This window comes from Lepidochelys kempii, chromosome 2 (genome assembly GCF_965140285.1).
Source record: "Lepidochelys kempii isolate rLepKem1 chromosome 2, rLepKem1.hap1, whole genome shotgun sequence".
Classification (NCBI taxonomy): domain Eukaryota; kingdom Metazoa; phylum Chordata; order Testudines; family Cheloniidae; genus Lepidochelys; species Lepidochelys kempii.
The window spans coordinates 195,557,496-195,571,747 of record NC_136381.1 but is presented as its reverse complement, the minus strand read 5'-3'; the positions used below and the strand labels follow the sequence as shown (position 1 = coordinate 195,571,747).

The 14,252-nt window shown below is 39.9% G+C and overlaps 1 protein-coding gene across 2 annotated transcripts in view; it reads right to left on the bottom strand.

The window, feature by feature from the left end:
• OSBPL10 (oxysterol binding protein like 10) overlaps nt 1–14,252 on the bottom strand; it is a 185,308-nt gene that overhangs the window by 104,119 nt on the left and 66,937 nt on the right. For both annotated transcript variants that reach the window (XM_073333363.2, XM_073333364.2), the window contains one exon: nt 7,016–7,207. In XM_073333363.2, coding sequence (XP_073189464.1) covers nt 7,016–7,207 — 192 coding nt within the window. The remainder of the gene's footprint in view (nt 1–7,015; nt 7,208–14,252) is intronic.

Here is a 14,252-nt window from a genome sequence, read left to right as displayed (position 1 = left end):
GAAGAGAAACAACATTTGTTTTTTATTTAATTTCCTAATTCAGAGAGGCATTTGGATACCCCTAAGATGGGCACAGCATAAGAATCTAAAAAGATTAGTATATAGCCCCAGTGTAGCATGACGACCTAGGAGGCAGAGGACCTCCTGAGCACCCAGGAAAGCAGCAGGAATGAAGGCAGCAGCAGCGGAGCAGAACTAATTTATCCATTTGGGAGGGAATATATTTTTATAGTCAGAGAAACCAGAACTGATGGGGGGAAAGAACTGATTTATTGTGTGGTGAGAAGGTATGCCAATGAAAATCAAATATGCATGCCTTTCGGCATGTGTGGTGATGTAGATTTAGTCTATTCAGATTGTAAACTCTTTGGGGCAGGGATTGCCTCTGTTTGTTTGTACAGTTCAGAGCACAACAGGGCCCTGACTTCTCAGTGCTGTCACAATACAAATAAAATTTTTTTTTCCAAACTCCAGTGATGAAGTTCTTTAATTTGTAAAATGTTCCAGGAGCATTAACTTAAAAGCAGCCTTCAAAAGTTAAAACCCTTAAAGGCACATGGCTAGCTGCTTTAAATCCGTACCTACAAAAGAATGTTTTAAAGTGTCTAGGCTGCAGTTTCTTTGTTAAGAAGAAAACCAGAAAGGCACCGCTACAGAAGAAAGAAATTCAGATGTCAAAGCAAAAACAGAAAGCAGTTCTGGGACAGTATATAAGCTTTACAATGTCAAATTGTATGCATAGTCCAGAATACAGAAGTGGTAAATGGCACCTTTCAGGGTCACACTGAAGACAGACTATCTGTACAATAGATGGATTGTGTAAACCTAACCAAATTCATTTTGCAAGAAATAAAAACCTTCTTTCTTGTTTTTTCCATTAATGCAACATGGATAGCATGTCCCTCCATCATAAGCTGATAATAAAGGGTATTAAAGTAGCAGTGCTCAACCATCAAATAACAGAATCAGGGGAGCACCAATACAGATCCAATAAAACACAATATTAGTTTGAATGAAATATTCTGCACAAAATATTTCAAAATGCTTTCCCAACTTTAGTAACGTAACTCCCATGCTGCTGTTGTTTAAGAATCCTAACCAGGGGAAGAAACGTAATATTTGAAAACAGAGAGAGTTGATGCTGAGAGACACAGGAAAGCCTTTTGGATAGCAAGAGCTGCAAAGGAGAAGGCTCTCACTTCATCCTCAGCAACAAGATGGTGGAAAAGGATGGACAGAGGGAAGTAACGGATTCTGGGGAGTACTAATGGAGCTGTATGAAGGAGATACAGACATGGAAAAGCTTTTTTGTATGGCATGTGTGAGTAGAAGGCCAGGAGCATTCTACACATGCTGGAGTCCAGAGAGCTGGAACTTAGTGTGGTCAGAGAAAAAGAGAATTACTACTTCAGAAGAGTCAACCCAAAAACAGATGAAGACATGCATGAACATTCCAGCAGAGGAGTTAGCAAGAAAGTAAGAAAACACAGAACTGATGCAATCTTATCATAAACCCAAGGAAATGGATATATTCTTTTGATTAAGAAAATATTATTTCTTCAATAGGTGCCTATTCTGGAATCTCTTAAAACAATTAACTTGTATCATCTCTATCGTAGGTTTAAAAAAAAGGGGGGGGGAAGGGGGCTAAGTCCCAGCATGCTCCTAGCAATACAAAAATCTTCCTTCCTTTGCACCGCCAACAGTAACATTTTTAAAAGCACCTAAGTCCCATTTTCAGAAATGACTGTGGGACTTTGAAAGCCAACAGAACTTTGGCTCTTAAGTTCTTAAGTGATTTTTGAAAAATGGGACTTTGTGATAAAATTTCCAAAAGCTCCTAATATTAAGGGGGAAATCTGGGCCTTAGCATGTGACACAGACCAAAAGGGGTGGGAATGCATTCTCGAGCCAACCAACATTCCCAGAGAACGCTCTCACAGGAATTCCCTTTAGATTAGATCCCCTTAGAGTGCATCCTCCAACTGCAACAGTGGCACTATGGCATGGGGAGGGGCATAGTCTCTCAGGTCAAGTGCCAAATCACTTGGCCTTTTAGAGGTTAAAAGCAAGATCTTGAATTCCATCCTGAAACTCATCGCTAGCCAGTACACCAATAATCCAGGAGCACTCTCCAAGGAGGCATCGCACTGCAATTGGCCACTGTATTCTGCCATAGCTTCATTTCCAGAGAAGTCTATAGTGGTAGTTCCATCCAGAGCGCATTACAACAGCGCGTGACGTTAAACTTACTCCTTTGTTTACTTGTAAAAGAAAATACATTCAAATTATTCCAAACTATCAAATCACACAGAGATCACTTAATGACAGGTTTCAGAGTAGCAGCCATGTTAGTCTGTATTCGCAAAAAGAAAAGGAGGACTTGTGGCACCTTAGAGACTAACCAATTTATTTGAGCATAAGCTTTCGTGAGCTACAGCTCACTTCATCGGATGCTGTAGCTCACGAAAGCTTATGCTCAAATAAATTGGTTAGTCTCTAAGGTGCCACAAGTCCTCCTTTTCTTTTTAGAGATCACTTAGGGAAATTTGTGGAACCTCAGAGTTATGAACTGACCAGTCAACCACACACCTCATGTGGATCCGGAAGTATGCAATCAGTCAGCAAGAGAGAAAAAAAAGAAAAGAAAAGGCAAATACAGTACAGTACTGTGTTAAACAAAACTACTAAAAAAATAAAGGGAAAGTTTTTTAAAATAAGATTTGAGAAAGTAAGGAAACTGTTTCTGTGCTTGTTTCATTTAAATAAAATGGTTAAAAGCAGCATTTTTATTCTGCATAGTAAAGTTCCAATGCTGTATTAAGTCAATGTTCAGCTGTAAACTTTTGAAAGAACCATAATGTTCTGTTCAGAGTTATGAACATTTCAGTGTTACGAACCACCTCCATTCCCAAGGTGTTCTGAGTTTCTACTGTATCAACACTTAGTCCTGCCATGAGTGTAGGGGACTGGACTAGATGACCTCTGAAGGTCCCATCCAGTCCAGTCCTATGATTATTCTTCTCTCACTCTCCCCCACTTTTCTGTCTGTTACACTATAAAACTTTCAGGGCACGTCTTCCTCTTTGTACAGCCCCTAACACAAAGGGGCCCAAGTCTTGATTAGGACCTCTGAGCATTACCGCTCTACAAATATCAAACAGTAATAAGTACATTACCGTTGAGGTCCCCCAAGTTCTACAGCTCAGAAGTTAGCTGTTTAAGAATTCTGTCAAGTAATTACAACAATTTTCATGTTTGTTTTCTTTATTCAACACTAGTCACTCCAATGACCTTTTATCCAGATCAGCAGAAACACTATTCTGAATACGCTGAGAGAGAATGTAATTGACCAACAACATTATACCTGATCATCAACTCCCCACAATAATGAATACCGTCAGAAGACTGTTGTACACTTAAGATCTACTGTACGTGAAATACCAGTTAAAAAAATTGCAATTCAAGCATTGCTACCACAAGATTGCACCAAACTAGATTTCCCTACTGTTAAAATAAACAAACACTTTCATGTTGAAGGAATAGATTCAAAAGAGAATACCTTTATTTGAATCTTTTGGCATCCCATAAATGAAATACAGGTCCTGTCTCAGTTTCAAATCTTTATTTTACTTAAAAATATTTGAAAAAGTAACTGATATGGAAAGACATATTTCAAATCTTTCTATGCAACTTATTAGGGTTGCCAACTTTCTAATCGCACAAAACCAAACACCCTAGCCCCACCCCTTCTCCGAGGTCCCTCCCTCAGTGGCTCACTCTCCCCCACCCTCACTCAGTTTCACTGGGCTGGGGCAGAAGGTTGGAGTGTGGGAGGGGGTGACGGCTCTAACTGGGGGTGTGGGATCTGGGGTGGGGCTGGAGATGAAGAGTTTGGGGTGCAGAAGGGGCTCCAGGCTGGGGGTGGGGCTGAGGGATTTGAAATGTGGGAGGGGACTGCAGGTTGAGGCAGGAGGTTGAGGTGCAGGAGGGGGTACGGGCTCTGGGCTGGGAGTGCAAGCTCTGGGGTGGGGCCAGGGATGAGGGAGGGGTTCAAGGTGCGCTGCTCTCACCTGCAGGCACTGCCCCCACAGCTCCCACTGACCACAGTTCCCAGCCAGTTGGGAGTGCGGAGCCCTCAGAGCAGGGGCAGCGCGCAGAACACAATGGCGCCCCCGGCTAGGAGCCAGACCTGCTGGCTGCTTCCGGGACGCAGCGCGGTGCCAGGACAGATAGGGACTAGCCTGCCTTAGCCCTGCAGCACCATCGACCGAACTTTTAACGGCCTGGTCAGCAGTGCTGACCAGAGCTGCCAGGGTCCCTTTTCGACCAGGCGTTCCAGTGGAAAACGAACACCTGGCAACTCTACATCTTATTTATAAAAAAAATCACAAACTTTTGAAAGATTAGACTTCTAAACTTCCATTCAGGAGAAAAATCAGACTGTCCAACTATACGGGGACAGTCATACGGTTTTAATCAAGCCGCAACTTTATTATTAGATGTCTGGGACTACCCAGCAGATAAGTGTACACAGAGCAGGTAACCCCATCTTCATTCAATAACTACTGGTGGGGGTTCCGCCAGCCCCCCTTCTTTTTCCATCCAGGTCCCCCAGCCAACCCATTGCTGGGACCTTACCAGCCACCCGCCCCCCACATAAGAGGGCTACAGTGGGCTATAAGAAAGGAGGGTTGGCTCCCTGCTGCACCATCAATAGGAACCCCAGCTCTCCCATCCCCTGTTCCGTTCTTTTAACAAACACCTCCTTTAAGTCCTTTATCAAGCCATTTATCTGGTCGCTGTACCTTCCCTGGGCAGTTCCTGCACTGGACAGCCACCCCACACTTACTGAATGAGTTGTGGCATCATAGCCTAACTCCCTTCATGCCTCACATCAATAAAGCCCACCCCCAGCCCGCTGTGGGTAAGGCAAAAACCCCCCAACTCCACCTAGATCAATCTGGTGGTGAGGGAAAAATTCCTTCCCAGCTCCCCTGCCCACCCTGCAAAAAAAGGGAGGCTAGCGCAATGCCCACAGAAGGTCTTGACCAAACCTGGTATTTTACCATCTAAAGAGGAGGGAGGGTGGGTGCTGCCTCAGCCTGATCTATGTAAAAGGGGGCTTCACCGCATGGGGCAGCCCATTTTAAACCCTTCCGCCCATCCAGTTCCCAGGGGATGAGCTAGCGTTGCCATGCTGGCCCCTTGTCCCCTTTTGCAGCAGTTTGACCTCTCCCATCCTCCCCCCACACAGCCATAAAGCACAGTTCCATTCATTCAGCCAGCCAGCCAAGTTCCCTCCCATTTAAAGGTGTGGTATGGTCATTTCCTTCAAGAGGCAAAAAAGATTTGATTTAGTACTGGATACTATCATAACACTATATCTAACACCAGAAGATTAAGATATGGTAGAAAGCATGTGAGTTCCAAGATTACAACTGATCCTTTTCTATACATACCGGGCTCCTAAATAAAAATTAAATGAAGAACAACAAATGTTGCATATATAAATCAGAAGAGGAAACATACACGTATATTCTATGGGAGTGTGCAACAATAACGTAATCCTGGAAAACAGGAAGTGAACATGGTAAAAAGGGGTTTGTTCAACTCTTTTTCTTAATGTGAGATGGTTTCTTTGACTCTTCATAACAAAACAAATGATACTCCAGAAACAAAAGGAAACCCCTTTCCCCTCCAAATTGTAAACTAGGTAACCTTGACAGGTGATTTTTGCAGCCTACGGCCCCAATTCTGCCAAGACTTAACATCAATTACTTAAAATGGACTTGAAGTCAATGGGACTATTCGGGGGGCAATAGTCTGTAAAACTTTGCATGATCAGGTATTAGAATGGGCTCCCTTCCAATTAAATTACAACATGGAGACTTTTCAAGCAGTTGGACTTCTTTCATAAGCACTCATAATTAGTAATGTTTTATAATGAAATATACACAACTATTTTGGAAAATCTTAAGCATGTTGACTACAGACAGGAAAAATGTATCTTTCTGTACATTTTACAGATTATTGAAAACTATTTGTCACAGGGTTTTTTTGTTTTTTGGGTTTTTTTTGGTTTTTTTTTTAAGATAGGATTCTGGTCTTTGGTTCAGCTACATCAGAAGTTTCTGAGAAACTATTTCAGTTTTCACCTGACCAGAGAGAGTGAAAATGCTCATGTAATCCTTGCTAAATTATAACCTGACATGGTTTATATCAAGGAAAAAGCAGAATACCTGTGGGGTAATAGCTATATTTTGCTCAAGTGAATAGAAGGGATGCACATGGCAGCATGAAAATCAAGTTTACCTTTGTTCCTCATGACACCATCTCTTTAAAATAAAATTACTTTGTGAAATATAGTAAAACCTTTCCAAATCTCACTTCAACTCAAAAGCCCTATATTCTCACAAACAAAAATAGGAGTTTCTAACATTTAGCAACAGACTAAATGTTACCAGTTTGTAAACACTACATATGTATGGAGGTCTTGTATCACTGACTTTATTAATGTTACAAAATAGATAATGCATTTATTGATCTATTATGTTATCAAATTAAATAACTTGTTAAAATAAACAAACAGTCAATTTAGTACCCTTTTTATTGGGTGTTAGCTTACTTGCAAATTTGAAAAATTCAGTAATCCTCAATGGGTCTCCTACTCACTACAAATCAGTGAAAGTCTACTCAGTTCTTAACCGTATAATTGGAGTATTGTTTAATTGGCTAAAATTCCTAGTAGTTATGCAATTAGTTGATCAAAATCCTATCTTTAACAACAAAAGGGTAAAAGATACTCTATTTGTAGAGATTTAATTTAAAACTATACAAATATGCATTAAGTTGGGATGCATATCCATTTTTACTATGCTACAGGATAAAAATGAAGTTAATTCTATTTAAACCATCAAAAATTCTTCCAAGAGAGCATATGTATTTAAAGTCATAAGAAAAAGAGGATATTTGGAGCTCACACACCAACAAGGACACATCACATAACTCCTACCTCTTTGACTTCATGGAGCTGACCAGTATATTGACTCTTGGCTCTCCGGGCTGCTGCAGGCGATTTGTGATGTGTGACGGTGACAACAGTCGTTCCACTTTGACCCTGATGTTTTTGACTACTAGGAGATGCAGAATTACTCATCCCAGAAGGAAGCAAAGACAGGCTTCTGTTTCGTGAGGAGGGAGTGTTCTAGAATAAGCAACAGATTGTTAAAACGAAGAATTAAGATACATGAGTAAATAACGTATGACCAAAAACTCTAAGGCTGCACTCTTCTCATTATAAAACTGAACCTGGAGAACTATAGGCACTCAAGTCTTACTGATGACAAAAAATGCTGATAACAGGTATGGTGAAATTATGGCAAGGATCAGCCCTGATAGTGCAGAAGTTGCTTACTATGTACCTGGTTTGTTGAGATTTCTGAAGTAGGCTTCCCTAGCTCTGGCAAACATTGCTATATATTAATATGCTCAAAGTATCTTTGTAGCCAAACACACAAACCTTTTAAATAGGGTAAATAATCTGCTTTCCTAAGCACAAAAGAATCTCAATTACACTGATACAACTAGATTTTATGAAGTCACTGACCTGTAATTCATGAGGCATGCTTGCTGATTATACAAAAAGGTATTTAGTTAAAGTTAGTGCTTTCCCCTGATTAGTTTCTGAAATAGTTTGATGCTTCCTTTGCATAATTTTCAAAGCAGCAGCCATTGTAAGGCCCATACTCCAGGTTAAATTAAAATTTGAAGCAGAAGTGTGATTTGTAAGTGTCAAGACATATTTTGGGGAGTGGATGAGGACAGGAGCAGAGAGGAGGGACAGAAAAGTTGGTAAGTGGGTTTTCGGGAGTGTCTATAGTCTGATCACTCTCCAGCTCTTGCTCTATTAATCACAGGTGACGTGGGGGGGGGGGTTGGAAGAGAATACGGGGCCGCATGTCCCCCCAGATTTCTGCCAGGGTGGGAGTCAGGCTGAGCGCAGCTGAGAGCGACCTGCCTGGGAAAGTCACCGACACCGTGCACTTCTGCTGAGTCCTGCTAGGTGGCACCCGGAGCCGGGAAGCAAGATCAGGCTGGTAGCAGGCTCAGTGGTGGAACCAGCTGAGATGCCTGTGAGGCTGCAAAGGGAGCTCGGGGCAATGGGGAGAGGGAGGCAATGGGCGGAGGGGGAAGGCAGCACAGACCAGGGGCACTGGGGGCGGGGTGGGTGGAGAGCCCAGGGCAACACAAGCGTAGTTCCCCTGAAACTGCGACAATGATATTTTATTTCATTTTTTCTAAAGGCCCAAATCCAGCAAAGTACTTACACGTGCTTAAGTCCAAGCACTTGACCAGTTCCATTAATTTCAATGGGTCTACTCACATGCTTATAACTGAGCATAAGCTTAAGAGTTTGCTTGATTGGGGCCTTAATGTCAGAACATATTATACTAAATCATAATTAAGAACTGGAAAGTCACACTATTAAACTTTGTAATGTTAATAGCAAAAGTGGGTGAGTTGTGAAGCTTCCATTCAAATTCAAGTTCCTCGACTTCAGATCCAAACCCAAGCCACTTCATAAGAGTGCTGGAATTCAGAATTCTGAACTGGCCCATCATGAAAATAAACAAGCTATGAAGGTGAAATCTGAACTTAGATCTGATCTTCCTCATGTTTCTGAGTGGTTTGGATTCTGTGTCCTAGTTTTGGGTCCATCTCTAATTAAAAATGAACTGTAAAGAGAAAAGGGAATGGTAGGCAAGCCAAGAAACGTGACTTGACCGTCTGCTAACTGGGCTGGGCACAGGAGATTGAGCACAGAACTCTGTTTTAATTTACTTTCCAAAAATTCTTTCAAACCATATCCTCTTGCCATGAAATCTGTTTTTACAGGTTTGCTAATAATACCCCATATTTATCATTCTGTGATACTACAGATACCAGAAGAGTCAGATGTCAGAAGAGACATCATAGCCAACAGTAGAGTTAGCATGAGATTTCTGGTACTTGTGATGCCAATGTCTCCTTGTAAACACAGAAGAGAGAGCAGATTCAAATGGAGAGGGAAAATAATTTTATAAGGTTAAATTAGAACTGATTCCTGACATAATTATTGGGTGCTTATACTATCACAAGAGCTTTAAAAATTATATCAAAAGGATTGTTTTGCAAATATCTGTTGTTCAAATTGATATAAAACACCAGTGCAATCCAGAGCCTCTTTGTGTGTAGCTCACTTTTAGAACAGTCTCTATCTGCTATTACATAGTGTCATGAGACATTAGAAGTAGCTCTAGAAATCAAAACTCTTTTGTCTCGAGTAACTGCCCTGAACCTCTCTGCATAACACCAGAACCTTTAAATTGTGCCCGCCCCTTCCTCCCACTGTCAGCAGTTAACAGTCTCCTCTGCTATTAATAATAGTCTGAGTTTTCCCCCCCCGCATGAGGTTCAATTGTTCACATATCTGATCTTTTAATAGGGTTGCTACTCCATAGTTTGTTCACTGCATCACTCAGTTATTTTATACTAGAGAAAGCCTTAAGGACTGCAGTTTCAGTCAGGCACACAGATGTACCAGAACACAGATAATATAACCATTGCAGATATCACAATGATAGACACTTTAGCGTGTTATCTATATGTGGTCCATCACAGCCAAGGCTATTTTGTCCATGTTTGAAAAATGCTCTTGGTGATTTAATTTCCACACTTAGAGAGATCTATGTAATGTGCTTGCTAAGCTTCTTTCTTCTGTTTTATTATATTCTTGTTATATGCATACATCTTTTGTTTCGAGTTTATTTTAGCGTCAGACAAAATGGCACGTATTGTACACTGACAATAACATTTTAATAAAAAATTGAGGATGGCATAGATGCAATATTTTGAGTGAAATACAGGTATGATCCCACTATTTCTACCTACAAGCTCAATATATTCATACTTGCAAAGAACAGGTAGATGAGCTTTCATAGTTGCAAAGAGAATTATTATAATAAGTGAATGGAAGAGGAAGTCTTATTTTCACCAGTAGCACCTATATACTCAGAATGGCCTCAAATTTGAAACAGTATATTGTAGTATGGCCAGTAAATAGCACCTGAAAGCCTTCTCCTTTTTATCCCTTAAAGGCTAGTTAATGGCACTGCAATCATGTATAATGCCTGTCACTTTCATTAAAAGGTATCAGATCTTGTGAAAGTAGAATGAATTATACTGAAATTATAATTCATTAAAGAAATGCTACTTGAAGGGTTTGTTGAAATATAGTTGTCAGGAAGAGAAACTTTAAGGAGTGTGAGAAAATGGGTCCTCAAACTAATTAACTTAGAGCTCCTACTGAGCTAGGAGATTGGTAAACGTTAGTATGCAAATAAGATATGTATGTATATTTGTCAGTTTCTGCTTCCTTTTGTCTCTTATGTTAAATTGGCTTTGGCTTATTTGTATAAATAAGTTAGCTTGAGTCTCAGAGGGGGGCTCACATATCTGGGTGCATTGGCAAAGCGCTTTGCTAATAAACAGAGTGTTCTGACAAATTATGTGAGTCCTGAATCTGACTTTGACAATCTAAAACTGACAAACTTAATTTATAATTAGCATTTGGATTAAAGTCAGACATTGTGTATAATAGTCATGGTAATAGTACATTTCATCAACTCCAGATAATGCACTTTACCAACACATATAAAAGGGGCAAGGAGGGAACTTTGTTACATGTTTTAGGAGAGCAATTACCTCTACACTCGGCCAAAAGATTGAGACATCTGGTATGTCAGAACCTGATTCTATAAGCCCTACACATGCAGAACATACACTGCATAGAGAGTAGTCACAGTAACAAAACACAGAGTACACAGATCTGGTTTAATGTATATCCCCTTCACACACAAACACACTTCAGAAGTTATGATCTGATCCTGCAAACATGGCTGAGTGCAGGGGTTTGCTACCATGACTAACTGCAATTATAAGCATCAGCCATCCATTAAACTAACCATCATTGCTGGTGTTTTCCATTTGTGTTAAACAGGATTTGGACTAAAATGAGAGGCTTATTGTTTTTACGTTATCTTTGGTTATATGGTATTGTTTAGATACAATTACGACTGAAGATATTTACAGCACTGGAGAATCTAGATTCTTTACCTCTGATGACTTGAGCCTTCCCTCTCATTATAAGACCTATTGAAATAGGCTGTGCCTAAGTACATCAGAACATCACATACTTCCGGCATGATAAACATACAATATAGATTTTTCCTTTTAAAATTTGACTACCAACATAATGTATCCAATGATAAACAGGGGAAGGAAGAATCCTGGTAATGGGATATTTTTCAGAACAAGATCTGAAGCCCACCTCTCCGTACGCTTCAGAACCTGAACTCTAGCCCAAACCGGAACTTCCAGCACCTTCTACACAGCTACTGTGAACACACTAGCCTGAGCCCCGCAAGCCCAAGCCTGTGGACCCAAACTGGCAATCTCACTCCAAAATGCTGTGCCTACATACTCTACAGGATGGCAAGCAACTTAGGGAAGGAGCAGCTCACTCAGTCTGTCCTTACTATCTCTGCAGTCATTGCCTCAACCCCTGTTCTTCCTCCTCCCACCTTCCGTCCAATCTGAGATCAGCTCCTCTGCTCCACCACCCTGTCCTGAACAAAGCTCAGATTTAGAGCTGGATTTAGGGCAGCTTTGAACATTCAATAACAGGGTGTGTTTTGATTAGTTTATCAGATGTTCTCTCTTTATTAAAACAGACTACAGTTCACAAAAATACCATACCTTTATTTGTTTATAGTAAATTCAGCCCTATGAGAAGTTCTAACATACCAGAGTTATTCCAAAGTAAGTGCTTATTTATCCAAAACCAAGTACCTACGCACATGACAAGATTAAAGAATTTTTTTTTAGTTCTCTGCAGAAGCACTTTGAAGTGAAGTGTGATCAAGAACAGTATAAAAATAAAATGGCATTTATTATTCAGTTTTATGAAATAGTTACTGCATCTAATTTATCTTTTATATACTTATGCTCTAATAATCATCTTACTTGTGTTACTCCTTTTGGGGATTACTGAAGATAAAATTTTAGTAACCTATAAGATTTCACCACACAAAAGAGAAAACTTGTCAAAATGTCAGATCAGATCAAGACTACCACTGATCAAGATTAACAAATTAACAAAAATGGACTGAACATTTTTTTTACTTGACTAAAGCAGAGTTTATCTGAACTGTCTGTGCCTACAGTACATATTTAGATCAATCAAAACTCAAAAAAAGGTACCATGCATATGCTTTGTGCCTACTTGACATAACTTAAAAATACGTTCCAAGTACAGCATTTTAAGATAACATACTGCAAACTCCCCCTCCTCAAACAATTCCCTCCCATTTTCAAGTGTCTGGGAAAAAAAAGATGAGTCTTGCAAGATCGTTAATATCAGCTATATCCTTCCTTACTTTAAGACTCCAGTATAAATATTTTACTGTCCCCTCAACTTTCCAGGGGTAGGTGTTACAGAAAAGTTCTAGTATACATACTGATTTTACTTTAAGAGTTCATTCACGTGTGGCAATTACTGTGTCACTTCAGGACTAATTACAGAAAATGCGTCTTTTTGTGCAGACTGCAACATTACTTGATACATTTTCTCACACATCATCTAGAATTCTAGAGAACTGCAAACTGCTTATGTCATACAGATGTAGTTTAAGTGTTGATGCTTTCAAGAAATAGCAACGTTTACTACCAAAAATGACAACCACTGCAAGAAATAGATTTCAATAGCAATAGTAATTTTAAATGTATATAGATATAGGGCTTCTCATTTCAAATGATCCCAAAGTGCTATAAAAAACATTCAAGAATCACTTAATCCACAACTGAAACACAACTATTTTTGGAGTAGCACATCAGAGCTGTTCAAGAGCACACAGTAGCACTGTGGAATAATTTAAGAAAAATGAAAAATAGCACTTGCATTTGAAACTCTGGCATGGGAGGTTTAGTTGAGCAACATTTGGCTCAGTTGCAAATTAGGCAAGATAATGAGTAAAAGCTTCCTCCATAGCTTAAAATATGTGAAACATCCAATGTCAATCTCATATGAACAGCATTTCCTGTCTCCCACAACCACTGGTTCTATACTGACTCACAGAGAAGAGTGTAGGTTTCAGAGTAGCAGCCATGTTAGTCTATATCCGCAAAAAGAACAGGAGTACTTGTGGCACCTTCGAGACTAAAATTTATTAGAGCATAAGCTTTCGTGGGCTACAGCCCACTTCATCGGATGCATAAAATGGAACATATACTAAGAAGATAATAAACACACACACACACACTCACACACAAGGTGGAAGTTGCCATACAAAGTATGAGAGGCTAATTAGTTAAGATGAGCTATTATCAGCAAGAGAAAAAAAACTTTTGTAGTGATAATCAAGATGGCCCATTTAGACAGCTGACAAGAAGGTATGAGGACACTTAACGTAGGGAAATAGATTCAATATGTGTAATGACCCAGCCACTCCCAGTCTCTATTCAAACCCAAGTTAATAGTATCTAGTTTGCATATTAATTCAAGCTCAGCAGTTTCTCACTGGAGTCTGTTTTTGAAGCTTTTCTGTTGCAAAATTGCCACCCTTAAGTCTTTTACTGAGTGGCCAGAGAGGTTGAAGTGTTCTCTTACCGGTTTTTGAATGTTATGATTCCTGATGTCAGATTTGTGTCCATTTATTCTTTTACGTAGAGACTATCCGGTTTGGCCAATGTACATGGCAGAGGGGCATTGCTGGCACATGATGGCATATAAAGACTGGGAGTGGCTGGGTCATTACACAGATTGAATCTATTTCCCCATTGTTAAGTATCCTCACACCTTCTTGTCAACTGTCTAAATGGGCCATCTTGATTATCACTACAGAAGTTTTTTTCTCCTGCTGATAATAGCTCATCTTAATTAATTAGCCTCTTACAGTTGGTATGGCAACTTCCACCTTCTCTGTATGTATAGATATATCTTCTTACTATATGTTCCATTCTATGCATCCAATGAAATAGGCTGTAGCCCACAAAAGCTTATGCTCTAATAAATTTCTTAGTCTCTAAGGTGCAACAAGTACTCCTGTTCTTTTTTAGAGAAGAGTGTAATGTATTAAATTACCCAAACCATACATTTTCCACATGTCCCCATCTAAATACTCTTCCTTGCCTTATTCTGCTTACCTACTATA